The following is a 16,415-nucleotide window of genomic DNA, read 5'->3' on the forward strand; positions in this document are numbered from 1 at the left end:
TCTTTTAGGTCTATGATCATGATTCTAGGTCATGATTCTATGATTCTATGATTCTACCAAGGGTGGTCATCAGTGGCTGTGCATCCAGGTGGAGGCCAGTAACGAGTGGCGTCCCCCAGGGCTCTGTCTTTGGACTGGTGCTCTTTAACATCTTTATCAATGACAGCGATGATGGAATCGAGTGCACCCTCAGCAAGTTTGCTGACGGCACCAAGCTGAGTGGTGTGGTTGACACGGCTGAAGGAAAGGGTGCCATTCAGAGGGACCTCGACAGGCTGGAAAGGTGGACCTGGGTGAACCTGATGAGGTTCAACATGGCAAAGTGCAGAGTTTTGCACTTGGGCGAGAGGAATCCCAGGCATCCATACAGGCTGGAAGGAGCGGTGCTTGAGAGCAGCCCTGCAGAGAAGGACCTGGGGGTCTTGATGGGTGAAAAACTGAACATGTGCCAGCAGTGTGCCCTTGCAGCTCAGAAGGCAAATGGTATCCTGGGCTCCATCAAAAGAGGGGAGGCCAGCAGGGACAGGGAGGTGATTGTCCCCCTTTATTCTGCTCTTGTGAGGCCCCATCTGGAGTACTACATCCAACTGTGGAGCCCCCAGTACAAAAAAGACAGGGAGTTGTTGGAGATGGTCCAGAGGAGAGCCATGAAGATGATCAGGGGACTGGAGCACTTCCCCTATGAGGACAGGCTGAGGGAGCTGGGCTTGTTCAGCCTGGAGAAAAGAAGGCTGCGGGGTGACCTCATTGCAGCCTTTCAATACCTAAAGGGAGCCTACAGAGGGGAGGGGAATCAACTCTTTGAAAGGGTTGATAACTGCAGGATAAGGGGAAATGATTTAAAGTTGAGGGAGGGGAGATTTAAGTTGGATTTCAGGGGGAAATTCTTTACAGAAAGAGTGGTGATGTACTGGAAAAGGCTGCCCAGAGAGGTTGTGGATGCCCCGTCCTTGGAGGTGTTCAAGGCCAGGTTGGATGGGGCCCTTGGCAGCCTGGTTTAGCATTAAATGTGAAGGCTGGTGGCCCTTCATGTGGCAGGGGGGTTGGAGATTGATGATCCCTGAGGTCCCTTCCAACCCTGGCCATTCTGTGATTCTGTGACAGCTGCAGGCTGTGCAGCTGGGGCTGCAGCCAGGTGTCCAGGGCTGTCCTGCAGAGCAGGTCCCTGCTGTGCCCTGGGGGCTGTCTGCCAGGGCAGGGACTCTGCCACCTGCCAGGCTCAGCACTCAGCCTGCCCGGGGAGCTGCCAAGGGAGCTGTGGGGAGACGTGTGGGGGGAAGGAGCCCCCCAGCAGGGCAGGGGCCTTCTGCTGCCACAGCTGCTGCCTGGGGCAGGGGGATCATAGCTACACTGCACCACAGGGTGTTTCCAAGGGTACTTTGCAGGAGGAGAGACAGGGCAGGGATTTTCCATTTCCTTTTCTTAGGGAAGGGAAAAGTGTTGGAGGCAGAAATCTGAAAGGAACTTCCCACTTCCCACGTGAGATACGAGGAACCCCAAATAGTAACTTTCTCCATCTGCTGTTGTATGAACAATCTCCTAATGTGCTTTCAGCCTCTCCTTTCCCAAAGGACAACACCAGCTAAAATTACCATCATTTTCTACAGACATGAATAATGCACTTATCCTGCAAACAGGCAGCTTTCTCTAACAGGAAGTGCACAGAGGTTGAGTGCTCAGAAAGCAGAAAGGGTAAATACATATGAGATGTGGAAATAGCTACTAAGAGGAATATTTGCTGGTGGCTGAGATATGGTTAGAAAAAGAGAAGAAAGTAAGAGCTCCTTATGCTTCTACTTCTTAATAGATGCTGAAGAAATGGAATTAAGCTTGAGTTATGGAATGAAATGAACTTCTATAGTGTAGTGGGAGGAGTGTCTCTGAGAATGCTCTTGACTTGTCATTATCTTCTGGACTCTACACAGGTCTCCATGCCCAGGAACAGCAGATGCCCAACAGCAGCTCCATCAGCGAGTTCCTCCTCCTGGCACTGGCAGACACGCGGCAGCTGCAGCTCCTGCACTTCTGGCTCTTGCTGGGCATCTACGTGGCCGCCCTCCTGGGCAACGGCTTCATCAGCACAGCCGCAGCCTGCGACCGCCGCCTGCACACCCCCATGTACTTCTTCCTCCTCAACCTCGCCCTCCTCGACCTGGGCTTCATCTCCACCACTCTCCCCAAAGCCATAGCCAATATTCTCTTGGAAACCAGGGACATCTCTTATGCAGGATGTGCTGCACAGGTCTTCTTTTTAGCATTCTTATTTTCTGCAGAATTTTTTCTTCTCACCATTATGTCCTATGACCACCGCATTGCCATCTGGAAGCCCCTGCACTACAGGACCTTGATGGGCCGCAGGGCTTGTGCCAGCATGGCAGTAGCTGCCTAGGGCACTGGGATTCTCTGTTCCCTGATGCACACTATCAATACATTTTCTATAACTCTCTGTCAAGGCAATGCTATGCATCAGTTCTTTTGTGAAATGGCTCAGATCCTCAAGCTCTTAATATTCTTAATATTTTAATATTTACTATTCTTAATATTTTAATATTATTTTAATATTTGGTTCTTAATATTTTAGGTATGTTTGATTTTTTGTTTGAGTGTGTAACTGTGATACAATAATCTGTAAAAAACAGTTGCAATTTTTTCCACTTCTTCTTTCCCATCTACTTTCTGTTTCCTCACACCAGGAGCTCATGTAAACATGAAACCAGGTTCCCTGAATAGGTTGAAAGATTCCTAAAAAGTTTTTAAAAATACTTTCTCTTAGCTCTTATCTCTTCCTACCTTGTCTGGATCTGAGGAGGTGCAGCCATGGACAGCAGCACAACGCGCTCTTTTCATTCCTGGTCTCATTACACTGCCACACTGCTCTCAAGTCCTTGCATCTGTGCAGACCTGAAGATCTTGTATGTCTCACGACTGTGCTGTTGTCTCTACAGCAGCACTCTGGGGCTGCAGTCAGTAGTTGGCAATATGAATCACTGTGCTGGCCTCCTTGCTGGAACCGCCGTAACAAGAGAGGCTCTTCAGAGCAGGACCAGAGAACTGGAGGCCTCTTCCAAAACTAGTGTGAGGAATATACCTCAGGAGCTGCTCCCTGAGAAGATCTCGAGATCTTCTGGTGCTCTTCACTGTGTCATGGGGGCAGTTTCAGAGTCCCAAGGTGATCTGTTATGGCAGTATGGCAGTATGGCAGACTCATGGCAGTAATGTGGTTCAACATGGAAGGTGGCTCAGCACCACACGGTCGTTTGCTCAGTGCCCCCCTTCCCAGTGGAAGAGGGGAGAAAACTGAAATAAAACTACAAAGTCGAATCCGTGGGTTGAGATATTATTTAGTAAGACAGAGAAAAAGAAAAGGATAATAATTTTGACATATGTATTTATGCATATATGATATATATAGGAGATATTCACCTTTTGCCCAAGGAAGTTGTGGATGCCCCCTTCCTGGATGCATTCAAGGCCAGGCTGGATGTGGCTCTGGGCAGCCTTGTCTAGTGCTTGGTGACCCTGCACGTACCACAGGGATTGAAAGTGGATGATCACTGTGGTCCTTTTCAACCCAGACCAGACTGGGTCTAGGTTTATGATTCTATGATTCTACGATTCTATAGTTCTATGATATATATAAAGATGCAGTAACAAACATATATGCATAGCTACCATATCTATGTATATGTATTTGCAAATCCAGGTCCTGTTGCAGAGGTTGGAGCAACCACGGGGCTCGTCCTGGAAACAGGAGTGACCAGAGAGCTGTACCTCTTGGCACAGTGCTCCTCCCTTCGGTAGAATTCTTTTCATTGTCTTATCGCAGTACTTGGAACAGCTATAGGAGCTGTAACAGGGGTGACCACAGGACTCATCGTGAGGGTTGGAGAGAGAGCGGCGTCTGACACAAAGCTTGGAGCAACCGCAGGAACCGTAGCAGCAATTGGAGCTGCTGCAGGGTCTGTCCCAGGACTTGGAGAGGCTGCAGCACTGTCAGCAGATCCAGCTCTCTTCCCCTTGAGGGCGCTGAAGAGTGTTGAACACAGCTCAAGAGGTGTGGGCCAGGCCCTGACACACTGCGCTGATTTGTGCTTCTTTAGGATTACCAGGGCGACAGCAGACCTTCCCCAAATATCCTACCAGTTTCTCAGGATTCTGCAGTTGCTCGGAGATGAAGTTCCAAACGCCTGGGAGTGCCCACCACTCCAGGCACCTGCCCAGACCATCCCTCATCCCCTGCCATGCAGAACTCTCCTGACTTGGGGCAGATCTCTTGATGACACTCTTGAATAATTGTTTAATCTGAAACATAACCTGAAACACATTGACAACATGTAGTAATGGAAGCATGCTGGTCTGAACATCCCACGCGTAGACAAAATTCTCAGGAGCTACGGTAACTAGCTTTCCAGCTCCAGGGAAAGAAGGAGAAGTGAAATGGAAGCTAAGGATCTGCTGGAAAGTGTCCTTCCTAATCTCCTCCATAGCTGGGCAGCCTGAGGAGACAAAGTTATCCAACCAGCACAAAGCCCTGTGCTAACTTGCTCTTAAAAGATCTGCTGTTATCTCAGCCATTGCAGCCCCACATCAGGCACCAAATGACTGTGGTGGTTTAAACAAACAGGTGGAGCAGCACCACACAGTGCTTTGTGCACTGCCCCTTCCCAGTGGGATGGAGAGAACTGGGAAAAAACAGAGTAAAATGCCTGGGTTGAAATACAGCTCTTTACTAAGAGGGAGAAAAGGAGATGTGTAATAGTTATGACTTTTATGTACATCCATATAGAATCACAGTATCATAGAATTGCTCAGGTTGGAAAAGACTGGAGTAAAGTGTGTGCAAACCCAGCATAAACTGTGATTAAAACCAGGAGAAAAGTAAGAGTAAACCCGGGGTAATGTGTGAGTAAAACTTGAGTAAAGAGAGAGTAAAACCCAGAAGAAACTGCAAGTAAAACCCTGAGTAAGGAGTGGGCACACACGGAGTGAAGTGTGAGAGCAGCCAGAGAAATGTAAACCCAGAGTAAAGTGTGAGGTAACCCAAAATAACATGTGAGTAAAATCTGAAATAAAGTTGGAGTAAACCTGGAGTAGAGGGTGAGTAAAAGACTGAATGAAGTGTCAATAAACCCTGAGTAAAGTGTGAGCAAAAAGTGGAGTCAAGACTGAGTAAAACCCGAAGTAAGGTATGAGTAAACCTGGAGTAAAGAATGAGTAAACCTGAAGTAAAATAGGAGCATGCCTGGAGTAGAGTGTAAGTAAACCCAAAGTAAAGTGTGAGTAGAGTGTGACTACATCAAGGGTAGAGTGTGAGTAAAACTTGGAGAAAAGTCAGAGTAAAGAAGGAGTATAGTCTCAGTAAACCCAGAGTAAAGTGTGAGGTAACCAGAAGTGTGAGCAAACCCAGAGTGAAGTGTGAATAAATCTTGAAGTAAGGTGTGAGTGCACCTTGGAATAGACTGTGAGTACCCAGTTGTGCAGTGTGAGCAAAACCTGGAGGAAAGCAGGATTAAAGCACGAGTAATTCTTGCATAAACAAAGTAAACTGTGAGTAAAACATGAAGGTAAACTTGAAATGAAGTCTCAGTAAACCTGGAGTAAAGTGTGAGTAAAACCTGGAGTCATGTGTGAATAAAACCCTAATTATGGCGTGAGTATACACCCAGAGTACAGTGTGACTAAAATACAGAGAAAAGTAAGAGTAAACTGGAGTAAAGTGTGAGTAAAACCCAGACAAAGTGTGATTACACCTGGAGTAGAGTGTAAGTACACCTGGAGTAAAGCATGAGAAAACGTGAAGTAAAGTGTGAATAAACCTGAAGTAAAGTGTGTAAACCCAGTGTACAGTATTAGTAAACGTGGACTAAAGTGTGTGTAAGACCTTGTGAGAGGTCTGAGTATACCCAAAGTAAAGAACGAGTAAACCCAGAGTAAATGGAGAGTAAACCCAGAATAAGTAGGAGTAAACCTAGTGTAAAGTATGAGTAAATCCCAGAGGAAGGAGTGAGTAAACCCAGAGTAAAGAATATGTAAACCTTCTTGTAAAGTGTGAGAAAAAAAACAACGTAAAGCATAAGTAATCCCGGAGTAAAGTGTGAGTAAACCCTGAGATAGTTTGCTTTCAGGGTAGGCTTTTTTTTTTTAGCTAGCAACAGTGCAGCTCTTGTGCTGGAAGGCTGTCAGCTTGCAGGCAGGCTGTTGAACAATCAGGGTGGGGCTGGCACTGCCCACTCTTAACCTCGGCACTTGACCCATGGAGATAATCTTTCAGTATCCTCGGGGGAGGCTCGCTTCCGGCCACAGAGCACAGCAGGTTGCTGCTGCCTGCTGAGAAGAGGGAGGGTAAGACTGTGTTTGAGCACAGCCCACGCTGCCTCTACAGTGCTGCAGCTGTGGGTGTGGGAGGTGGGTCAAATGCCGGGGTGTGTAAGTGCTGTCCCTCTTGGCTCAGGAGACAGGCTTTCCTCTTGGCACTCTCTGAGACCACAGACTTCAACAGTGTCTCCACAAGACAGCAGGATTACTGCAGGAAGACTGTGGTGAACCAGACAGAGGGCCTGCCAGAAATGCAGCCGTTCAGGTCTGATGCTGCATGGGGTGCCTGAGCCTGCTGCTGCCGGGGAGGGTGACAGGGCTTCCAGCCGTGAGAGGGGTGAGCAGGTGGACGAGCTGCTCAGCCTGGTGGGGGAGCTGAAGGAGGAGGTGAAAAGACTAAGGGCCATCAGGGAGTGTGAGCAGGAGACTGACTGGTGGAGTGAGTCACTGGCATGCCAGAGGGAAGGGTGCCAGGGAGATACTGCAAGAAAAGTGGTGGACCACCAGCCCTGTCACAGTCAGACAGAGCTGACAGAGCAAGAGGCTTGGAAGTGTGTCCCCACTCGAAGTCTCAGGCGCATCCCCTGCCTGCCTACGCTACTCCCAAACGTCCAGCTAAGCAGCGGGTTTGAGATGCTGGAAATGGAATGGGAGATGAGTGGGGAGGCAATGGAGGATCTGCCTGGGAGGGAGCCTAGGGTGAGGCGGTCGCCCCATGCCTTGAGACTGCCTCTGTCAGGAAGGGCAGGAGGGGAATTGTGGTGGCTGATGCATTTCTCAGGGGAACAAAGAGCCCCATTTGCAGACCTGATCTAACCCTAGGGAGGTGTGCTCCCTCCCTGGGGTCCACATCACGGACAGCACCAGAAAAATCTCGGGTCTGGTTCGCTCCTCTGATTACTAGCCATTCTTCATAGTTCAGGTAGGCACCAATGCAATTGCTCAGGGAAGCCTGTGAGCTATCCAAAAGGATTTCAGGATTTTAGGGCGAATGGCTGAAGGACTGAGTTCGCAAGTGGTATTTTCCTATCCTTCCGGGGTGGTGAGAGATACAGAGATACAGATGCAGAGCGGTCTAGGCTTTGAATAAGTGGCAGAAAGGTTGGTGCTGCCACCGGAACTTTGGGTTCTTTGACCATGGGGAGTACGGAACAGAAAACTCCATGTGAATTGAGAGCAAATTAGAACCGTGCATAGAAACCAAAGGGAAGTGTGAGTGTAACACGGAGAAAAGTGAGAGTAAGTCCAGATTGAAGTGTGAATAAACTCACAGTAAAGTGTGAGAAACACCAGGAGCAAGGTGTGGGAAGACACGGAGGAGAGTCAGTACACCTGGAGTAAGGTGTCAGTAAAATGCATAGAAAAGTTTGTGTAAACCCAGAATAAAGAGTGGTAAAGTTGAAGAAAAGCTTGAGTAAACTCAGTGTAACATGTGAGTCAAACCCACGCAAAAAAAGAAGAGTGAGTAAACCTGGAGTAAAGTGCGAGAAAAATTGGAGTAAAATGTGAGAAATCTTCAAGTAATGTGTTAGTAAACACAGAGTAATGTGTGAGTAAAATCCAGAGTTTTATTGTATCACACACTAAGGTGTGTGAGCTCACCCTAAGCAGATATAGAGAAAACCAGGACTAATGATTGTGCAAGCCTGGGACAAAGTGTGAATAAAACTCGGAGAAAATTGTGAGTAAAGCAGGAGTAAAGTGTGAGCAAACTCAGAGTAAAGTGTGAGCAACAGCCGGAGTAAAGAGAGAGCGTACACACCCAGAGTAGGTTGTCAATAAAACCCGGAGAAAAGTGTGAGTTGACCAGGAGTAAAGTGTGACTAAAGTTGAAGAAAAGTTGGAGTAAACCGTCATAAAGTGTGAGTCAAGCACACTATAGAAAGAAGTGTGGATAAATGCTGAGTAAAGTACGAGAAAACATGGAGTAAAGTGTGAGGCAATCCCAAATAAAGTGTTCGAAAAGCTGGAATAAAGTGTTAGTAAACCAGGAGTAAAATAAAATGTTAGTAAACCTCTGCTGCAGGACATCTCGGACACACCTTCCCAAGGTCCAAATAAAAACCTTCAAGCTCTAAAGGGATCACTTGCAAGGCAAGCACGCACGAGAGAGCACTCTGATATCTCTGTGGGGATGAGCTGCTTGTGCACCGTGTGGGTTTGCACTGTCTTCTGCTCCTGCCACCTCCTGAAACATGGGATGGTACATTCAGGAAGAACAAGCTCAGCTTTTTGTAGCTTTATTGGAGACAAACAAGGCTTGGTGTCACACAGCTGCTCTGACCAGCTGATCAAAGCATTCCACAAGAGCAGTAGAACTAATGTGCAACACATTGGGTTAGGAAGGATGACAGGATTGTGTGAAAGAAATGCCTTCTCCAGAAGCAATCACTGGGCTGGAGGATGCACCAAAACCAAATCCTGATTGCACCTTTCCCTCTCCTCATTCCACGTGCTGACATTTATTTTAGGAACAAAATACAAGACTACAATGTAGAAAGCTTCAGTAAAACTCAGCTGCTTTATTCTCCCCCTCCCCTTTCCACTACAGATGATTCTCAGAAAACCTCCAAGAGCCACGTTACTGCTCTCCTGACCCTTCCCTCAGGTTAATCAGTGCACTCACAAATTACTGAGAGCAATACATGCACACAGACACACAGAACATCCCTGCACTGCCGCTTCTCCTTAGGAAACTGCATCCAAAAGCTGCTGGCAGGAAGAGCAGAAGAGGAAAGCGGGCATGGTGAGAGAACTGCTTTGGGTAGCAAGGAGAGGCCATCTGAAGCTCCTGGGTGTCATGGTTAATCAGTTGAGACATTTGCTGCTGCGTTTCATTCAATTGGTCCGTCACTTTTGAGATAGCGGCTACGGCAGCATGAATGGGGGATAGCAACTGTTGATAGTTTTGGAGCATAAGAATTAATTCATAAATTAAGGGTGTTCTCTGTTGTTCGTTGAATCTGTCACACACTGACATTAGTGTAGCGGCATATTTGTCCGGTGCTGTTGTCACGATTTTCTGCCATATCTCAGGTGTCGTCCTCACTTTTTCAGGGTTGCAGTTTTGGTGTGGGTGGTTAGGAACAAAGTCAGGGTCATACAACATTTCCACCACGCCTATTTCCCTCAAATACTGGATACCCTTTTCAACTGTATCCCATTTTTTCATCGCAATATTCAAGCCATTTTTGAAGGGATACTTTTCCTTCACAGCTATTAACACTCGTTCCCAGAGGGAGGCAGCCTCATCCGAACATCGACTAATTCCTCTATCAATAGCTGGATCTCTAGCAATGGAACCTAGTTGGCGAGCTTCATTACCATCCAGAGACAAGCTATGGGCCCCACTGTCCCAACAGCGAACCAACCAGGAAACAAGTTTCATTCGGGTGCCGTGTAAACTCCTTTCTTGAACCTTGGATTTCAGTCATCTTTAGAGGCCGGTGAGTAGTAATAGAGATTTCCTCTTCATCACTCTCTTCTGCACGTCTCTTAGTTTTCCCTTTTGCCTTTCGCGATGGTGGTGGTTCTGAGGAGGGCCCCTCGCCTGGATCTTCCTCCACCTCCTCCTCCTCTTCTCTTTTTCGTTCAAGACATGAAGACACTCGTTTCCATTTCTTGCCCTCCACAGGAGCAACTGGTATTGTTACTGGTGTCTCCTGTGATTGATTAGATTTGACTTGGGGATTTTCCCCTTTGGCTTGAACCTCAGCTTGGAAACTCTCTCTCTCCAAAATGGTATTATATAGGGCACGGTAAGCACAAGCCAAACCCCAAATCAGTTGTACCTCCTTAGATTTATGTAAGCCGCATAGTCCCTGACTCAAATACTGGCTTAGTTTCTCAGGATCCCACAGGTGTTCAAGAGTAAAATCCCATGACACTGTGGGTCCCCATGCTTCTAAGACCTTTCCCAAACCTCTCCATATTCCCTGCCAATCATCATTCTCTAGTTTCGGAAGAGACTCCTTATTACGAATGCGTTGGAGTACATTCAGGAAAATTAACAACATGCACACCAACATGAGTATTGATGACACACTCACCAACATGAGTATTAATTCAAGATTTGAAAAACGTTTGATAAACTGAGAAGAAAACCCAGAGACTGGTCTGAACATTGTGTTGTTTGTAAAATTAGCTATTCCATTTGGGACGTAGCTGTTTGTGAAATTAGCCATTCCTTCTGGGATGTAGTTGTTTGTGAAATCAGCCATTCCTTCTGGGATGTAAATGTCAAAATTCTAATCATACCACATTGCAAGTAGGTAAAACATAGGTGTCTCCATCAGTGCCATTAGGTACCTATATACGGATAGAATTCCAAAACACGTAAAGTGTGAGATGGACTATTGGCCAGTAGGTTGTGAGTAACACCATTGCTTTAAATCCTTTACCCAGCACCCCCAGGATAACAAGTGGGTTCATCACTGGTGCTTGCTAAAAAGGGGTTAATGAACTGAAGCTAACAAGAGGAGGGGAAAAAAAGGAGAAAAAAAAAAAAAAAGGCACTACCCAGACTAAGTAGTGCTCAAAGTTTACAAATATCCCAGAACACTGGCAGTACACCTAATCTTTCAAGGTCAGGTTTTTCAGCACAGAAACTTGAACTACTGATAATGCACCCTAACGAAGCTCTCTAAGAGCAGAGAGAAAAAGGGATTCGTTCTAAAAGCTAAAAAGCAGTTTGCCCCACGTTGGGCGCCAAAAAAATCTGTCATGGAGTTGACTAGATCAATCTATGTCCGTGACAGGGGCGACAGGCCTCTGCCCTCCCCCCCACCCCAGTCCCACAAAAATGGGAAGGAAGGAAGGGAGGAAAAGAGCAGCGGCAACAATCTATGGAGGAAAACTTATTTTACTATAATATTGGAATACAAGATAACACAATATATACAATTTAATTGAAATTGAGATTAATAAATCAGACAAGATGAGAGAGAGAGTTCCCGGGACCGATTCAAACCTGGAAAGCTTGGAACGGCTAGGAAAGCACCTCCAGCACCCACTGCCAGGCAGCAAGAGAGCGCCCCCCCCACCCAGAAGGGCCAGATCCCGTGACTTCTGTAATGTACAGGGATAGGTACTTGGAATTGGGCATTAACACTTTAATACCCCATACACTACATGATGTTTTGATGTGGAATACTGAAACCCAAAATAAAAACAAACAAACAAACAAACAAAAAACATAGAACCATGACACTGGGTTAAGTCCCTTCTGCAGAGGGTGTCAGTGGTGCCATCTCCTTTCCAAGCTCCTCCTGTGTGGGGAGAAGCATATGGGTGTCCCTCATCCTTGGGCTCGCCAGCATCCACAAGGACTCTTTGCTGCGGGTTTTCCTATGAGAAAGCACGTGTCAGCACAGAGAGAAACTTCCTGCACCAGAGACACTTGCAGGGACACTTTATCACATGGACTGGACAATGTTTAAAAGGATTGAGCTCTGGATGAAGCTCTTCCTGCAGTGCAGGCATTTCTAGGGTCTCTGCACTGAGTGGATCCCCTGGCAAAAGCTCTGCCCACACATGGGACATTTGTAGCACTTCTTCCACGAGTGCCATCTCCTGTGAGTGAGGAGCACTGCGCTCTGCACAAAGCCCTTCTCACACTCGAGGCATTTCTAAGGCTTCCTGCCACGTGAACTCACTGCTGCAGGCATGGATTGGACTTCACCCAATTTTTGCAGACACTCTGGCACCTCAGCAGGTTCGAGATGTGCCCAAAGCTCTTCTTGCAGGCTGCACTGTTGTAGGTGGATCCACTGGTGTGTGATGAGCTCCCAGTTCTGGACAGACATCTTCCTGCAGTGAAGGCACTCACTGGGACTCTCCTCTTGGGTTGGTTCTTTGACATCTTATGAGGGTTAAGCTCCAGATGAAGCTCTTCCCACACAACCTGCAGACAGGATTTCTTCCTTCCTGGTGACATATCAGCCCAGCTGACATATTTGGGTCCTCACCTGCTGCTCCACAGCACAGGAGTTTCTGCAGGGGAGGTAAGAGGTGACTCTCCTTGCACACAGCCCTGGCAGAAACGGGCCACGTGGCAGAGGGTTTCCAGTGGCTGTGACACATCCCACTCTGCAACTGCAGCTGAAGGACAGCAATATGCATAATTCTCAAGCTAAGAAGGAGAAAAAGGATTTAAAGCAGTGCTCTTCCTATACTCAGGGGATTTGTAAAGTTAATCACCACACAGCCTCAGCTGGTGACCAGGCTGGGACTAAGGCTGAAGTTCTTCCCACATTCGGGGCACTGCAGGCTTGTGTGTATCTTGTGTGGCTGTGCTGGTAGGTAACAACTACCAGCAACTACAACTGGAACTGCTTTAGAAAGTTCCCAGAGTCTTGAGATGCTTCTACAGCCTGTGTGTGCTGTGGATGTGCTTGTGGGTGTTAAGACCAGCTCTGTGTTTAAAGCTCTTTTCACACTCTGGACACTGAAAAGGTCTCTCTCCTGTGTGGATGCCCCTGTGGCGCTTCAAGTCAGAATTGATTTTGAAGCTCTTTGCACACTCTGGACACTTGTAGGGTCTCTCTCCTGTGTGGATGCGCTGGTGGCACTTCAAATGAGAACTGCTTTTGAAGCTTTGCCCACACTCAGGACACTGAAAAGGTCTCTCTCCTGTGTGGATGCAACTGTGGCGCTTCAAATCAGAACTGATTGTGAAGCTCTTTGCACACTCTGGACACTGAAAGGGTCTCTCTCCTGTGTGGATGCGCCGGTGGCACTTCAAATGAGAACTGCTTTTGAAGCTTTTCCCACACTCAGGACACTGAAAGGGTCTCTCTCCTGTGTGGATGAGCTGGTGGTACGTGAGGTGGTATCGGCTTTTTACGGTCTTCCCACACTCATAGCAATTGTAGGGTCTCTCTCCAGTGTGGATGCGCTGGTGGCGCTTCAAATCAGAACTGCTTTTGAAGCTTTTCCCACACTCAGGACACTGAAAGGGTCTCTCTCCTCTGTGGAAGCTCTGGTGGTACATGAGGTGGGAACGGCTCTTGAAGCTCTTCCCACACTCAGAGCACCTGTAGGGTCTCTCTCCTGTATGGACACGCTGGTGGACAATGAGGAGGGATCTCCATTTGAAGCTCTTCCCACAATCACAGCACTTGTTTGGGCTCATTGATGAGTGTATGCACTGGTGGTTAACGATGCTGGAATCTTTTTCAAAGCTATTTCCACACTCAGTGCAGGAATTCTGCTTTTTCTGCTGGCTCACATTCTTGCTCCTGGGTTCTTCAGGCTCCTTTTGACCTATGCTGAAGTCCAATGGGCTCCTTCCTGCCTTTCCCAGACCCTTTCCCAGTGGCTCCATGATGTGCTCACCCTGACCTTGCTCCAGGCCTCCTTGGACATCCCTTCTGATTTCTTCCACACAGACACCACCCCACCGCCTTTTGGCCACACCACTTTCCTGCAGGTCCTCCAGTACATCTGTAATCCCAGTTCCTGCTGGATGACAGGAAATCCAGAAATAGCACAGAGTGCCCAAAATAAAATGCAGACAGAGATGGCTCTTCCAGACCCAACCTCCTCCTTCCCTCCACCACCTCACCTGGGCTGAGGTCTCCTGGCACGGCCTCAGGGCTATGCACATCTGGGATCCAGGGCTCTTCCCCTCCTTCAAGCAGGGAGATCAGCACCGGTTTGGGAGCTGGAAGTGGAGCTTCAATGAGAGAAACAGGGGAGATTCCATCATTCTGGCACAGTGCCTGTTCAACAGCTCCACTCTGTGTCCCTCCCCAGGGAGAAATCACAGTTGGGTCCTGAATGACACTGGGCCCAAAGCTTCCTTTGGAGCCAAGAGTCCTTTTACAACTCTGAAAACTCCAAAGGGATATTTTCTTTCAAAATTAACTTGAGAACAGACTATTTTTTGACAAATATTGATGACCAAGGCATCACAATGTCTATGGCAACTGAATGCAAAATCCTAAATTGTAAAGGAGTAAGCAGGGACTCATCTGTTAGCTGGAGCTGGTGGCACGATGTAAAGCACCAATAGAATGGCTGGTTATCTCCCTCCTGATTAACGCCTGTTTGCCAGCACTGACTCTGGGGCGTTTATGAGTCTGCTGTGCATTCTAATCCCACCTGAAATTCACGCTTCTCAGTATTTCCTTTGTTGCTGTTGTAGTTATCAATATGTAACTGCGTGGCGATCATTCAAGGCTCGGCCTGCAGAGGCTCATTCTGCACAGCCAAAGGTGCCTAACGAGGAGGAAAGGCAGCAAAGCCCTCACCCAGCGAGGCCACGCACTGGTACGTCTCCAGCATCACGTCCCGGTACAGCGCTCGCTGCGCAGGGTCCAGCAGCGCCCACTACTCCCTGCTGAAATACACGGCCACCTCCACAAAGCTCACGGGCTCCTGCAAGCAAAGAGGCTCCTTGCTGGGAACAGCCAAGGCCCAGGGAAGCAGCTCAAACCGGACACAAACTCCCGTCCCAGCCGCTTCTCTGGCCCCAGCACACACACGCTGGCTGAGGCCACCTCCCTCTCCCCCTGCATTCACATCCCTCGCCCCTCGGCCTCTCCTGCCTGCTTCCCCCAGCCCCTACCTGAGATGCATGTGCTGTGGCCATCTGCTGCTCTCCTGTAGCTGAGATGATCACGGCTGGAAGGCAGAGTTGAACTGGAGCCTGCAGGGACAAGAGAAATGGCAGGGGAGCTGTGAGGGAACGCAGCAGTCCCTGTCCCAGCCCAGCCCTCCACAGCCCATCTGCAGGGCACTGCCTGGGGGATGGCACAGCAGGCCTTGCACAGGAACACAAGCAGCAACAGCACTGGTAACGCTCTGCCTACAGCTGATCACAAATCACAAAGCTGACTCAGACTGGGTGGCACAAAGAACTGACACCCAGTTCAACAGCTGTGGGTACATGGACTGTGTGCCTAAAGACAATGCATAGCAAGGAGGCAGTCACCTTACCCCTAAACAGGGAGCAGCCCAAGTGCCCCTTGAGCTCTCCTGCACAGCAAAGGGCTGCACAACAAGATCTCCCCACAATCAGGGATGGCTCTCAATGCCACACCCGTACAGAGATCCCACTCGGCTTCATGTCAAGCCACTTTGCTGACACAGATCTTCTGTAAGAGACTCATGGTTAGTTTGGAGCTTCCTGAGCTTCTCTAAGGTGTTTTGTTAGTGATTATCTGAAGGTAATTACAGCACCAGAGAATACCTGGGGTTGAAAACAAACAGCTATGTGCAGAGACACCATCCAGCAGACCAGTCTGCTCTGAGCCCCATTCAGCCTGGCCTCGAACACCCTAAAGCATAGGGCATCCACATCCTCTATGGGCAAACTGTTCTTATCACCCTCTGAGTGAAATACTTTTTCCTGATATGTAAAATAATCTCCGTCTCAAATTAAAACCATTCCCCATGTCCCATCACTATCCACGCTGGTAAACAGCCATTCCCCTCCAGTTTATACGTTTCCTTCAAGTCCTGGAAGGGCACAAGGAGGTCTTGCCGGTGCTTTCTGTTCTCCAAGATAAAAAAAGCTCAAGTCCCTCATTGCAGAAAGATTGCTTTCCCACCAGGGGATGCCGCTTCCCATTCAGCTCCGCACGCACACCGCACTCACTTCAGGGCACAGTTCTCAGCACCGTGCGCCCTTTGCACGAGGCAGCCTGGGCTGCACTTTACTGATGTGCTGCTCGGGCGCGTTCTCAACGTGTGCTCCAGTCAGCCCACACGCTCTCAGCTTTTCAGCCTCTATTACACAGCCCAGTGCCGGGACTGGCGCAGATGCTGGACGTGCTCACGGTCCGCAGCTGAGCGCTAAAGGAATCGGCAGCTGCAGGGACAGCTTGAACAAAAGCCTTGAGAGGGGTTTGCACATCCCCAGGTGAGCCATCAGCCCAGCGCTAAGCGCACAAAAGGTAACGCTACAAAGGGCCGCAAAAGGCAGCTGTTACCTGCTGGGTCCCCGAAGGGGAACTGCGGGCTGCCGGGAAGGGGGAGGAGAGTGGAAATTCCCGCCTTGGATGCTTCACAAAGGAGGCATCGGGGAGTTGAAAAGTTTCCATCAAACAATCCATGCGTGCAGAACTGCAGAGCAAGGTCATCTCGTGTCTCCTGTG

General features: G+C 48.5%; 2 protein-coding genes across 3 annotated transcripts; one reads left to right on the top strand and one right to left on the bottom strand.

Moving 5' to 3' along the window:
• The first annotated feature begins 1,900 nt into the window (after positions 1-1,900).
• LOC122193465 (olfactory receptor 14C36-like) lies at positions 1,901-2,524 on the top strand. The gene is given in 1 exon segment (XM_042894248.1): positions 1,901-2,524. A coding segment is annotated over 1 exon segment (576 nt). The 5' UTR covers positions 1,901-1,948.
• An 8,930-nt stretch (positions 2,525-11,454) lies between these two features.
• LOC122193464 (zinc finger protein 501-like) lies at positions 11,455-15,111 on the bottom strand. Of its 2 annotated transcripts, none has more exons than XM_042894247.1 (4): positions 14,885-15,111; positions 14,568-14,694; positions 13,880-13,990; positions 11,455-13,773 (listed from the first exon to the last, which is right to left on the bottom strand). In XM_042894247.1, the coding sequence occupies exons 2-4, from the start codon at positions 14,599-14,601 to the stop codon at positions 12,680-12,682; spliced, it is 1,239 nt and encodes a 412-aa protein (XP_042750181.1). In that variant the 5' UTR covers positions 14,602-14,694; positions 14,885-15,111; the 3' UTR covers positions 11,455-12,679. The 2 variants fall into 2 exon arrangements, with proteins under 2 accessions (XP_042750181.1, XP_042750180.1); XM_042894246.1 differs by having other exon boundaries at positions 11,455-13,776.
• Positions 15,112-16,415: the final 1,304 nt, after the last annotated feature.

Source organism: Lagopus leucura, unplaced genomic scaffold, assembly GCF_019238085.1.
Source record: "Lagopus leucura isolate 7727_CA_CO unplaced genomic scaffold, USGS_WTPT01 35063-1_obj-0_obj, whole genome shotgun sequence".
In the NCBI taxonomy this organism is placed as follows: domain Eukaryota; kingdom Metazoa; phylum Chordata; class Aves; order Galliformes; family Phasianidae; genus Lagopus; species Lagopus leucura.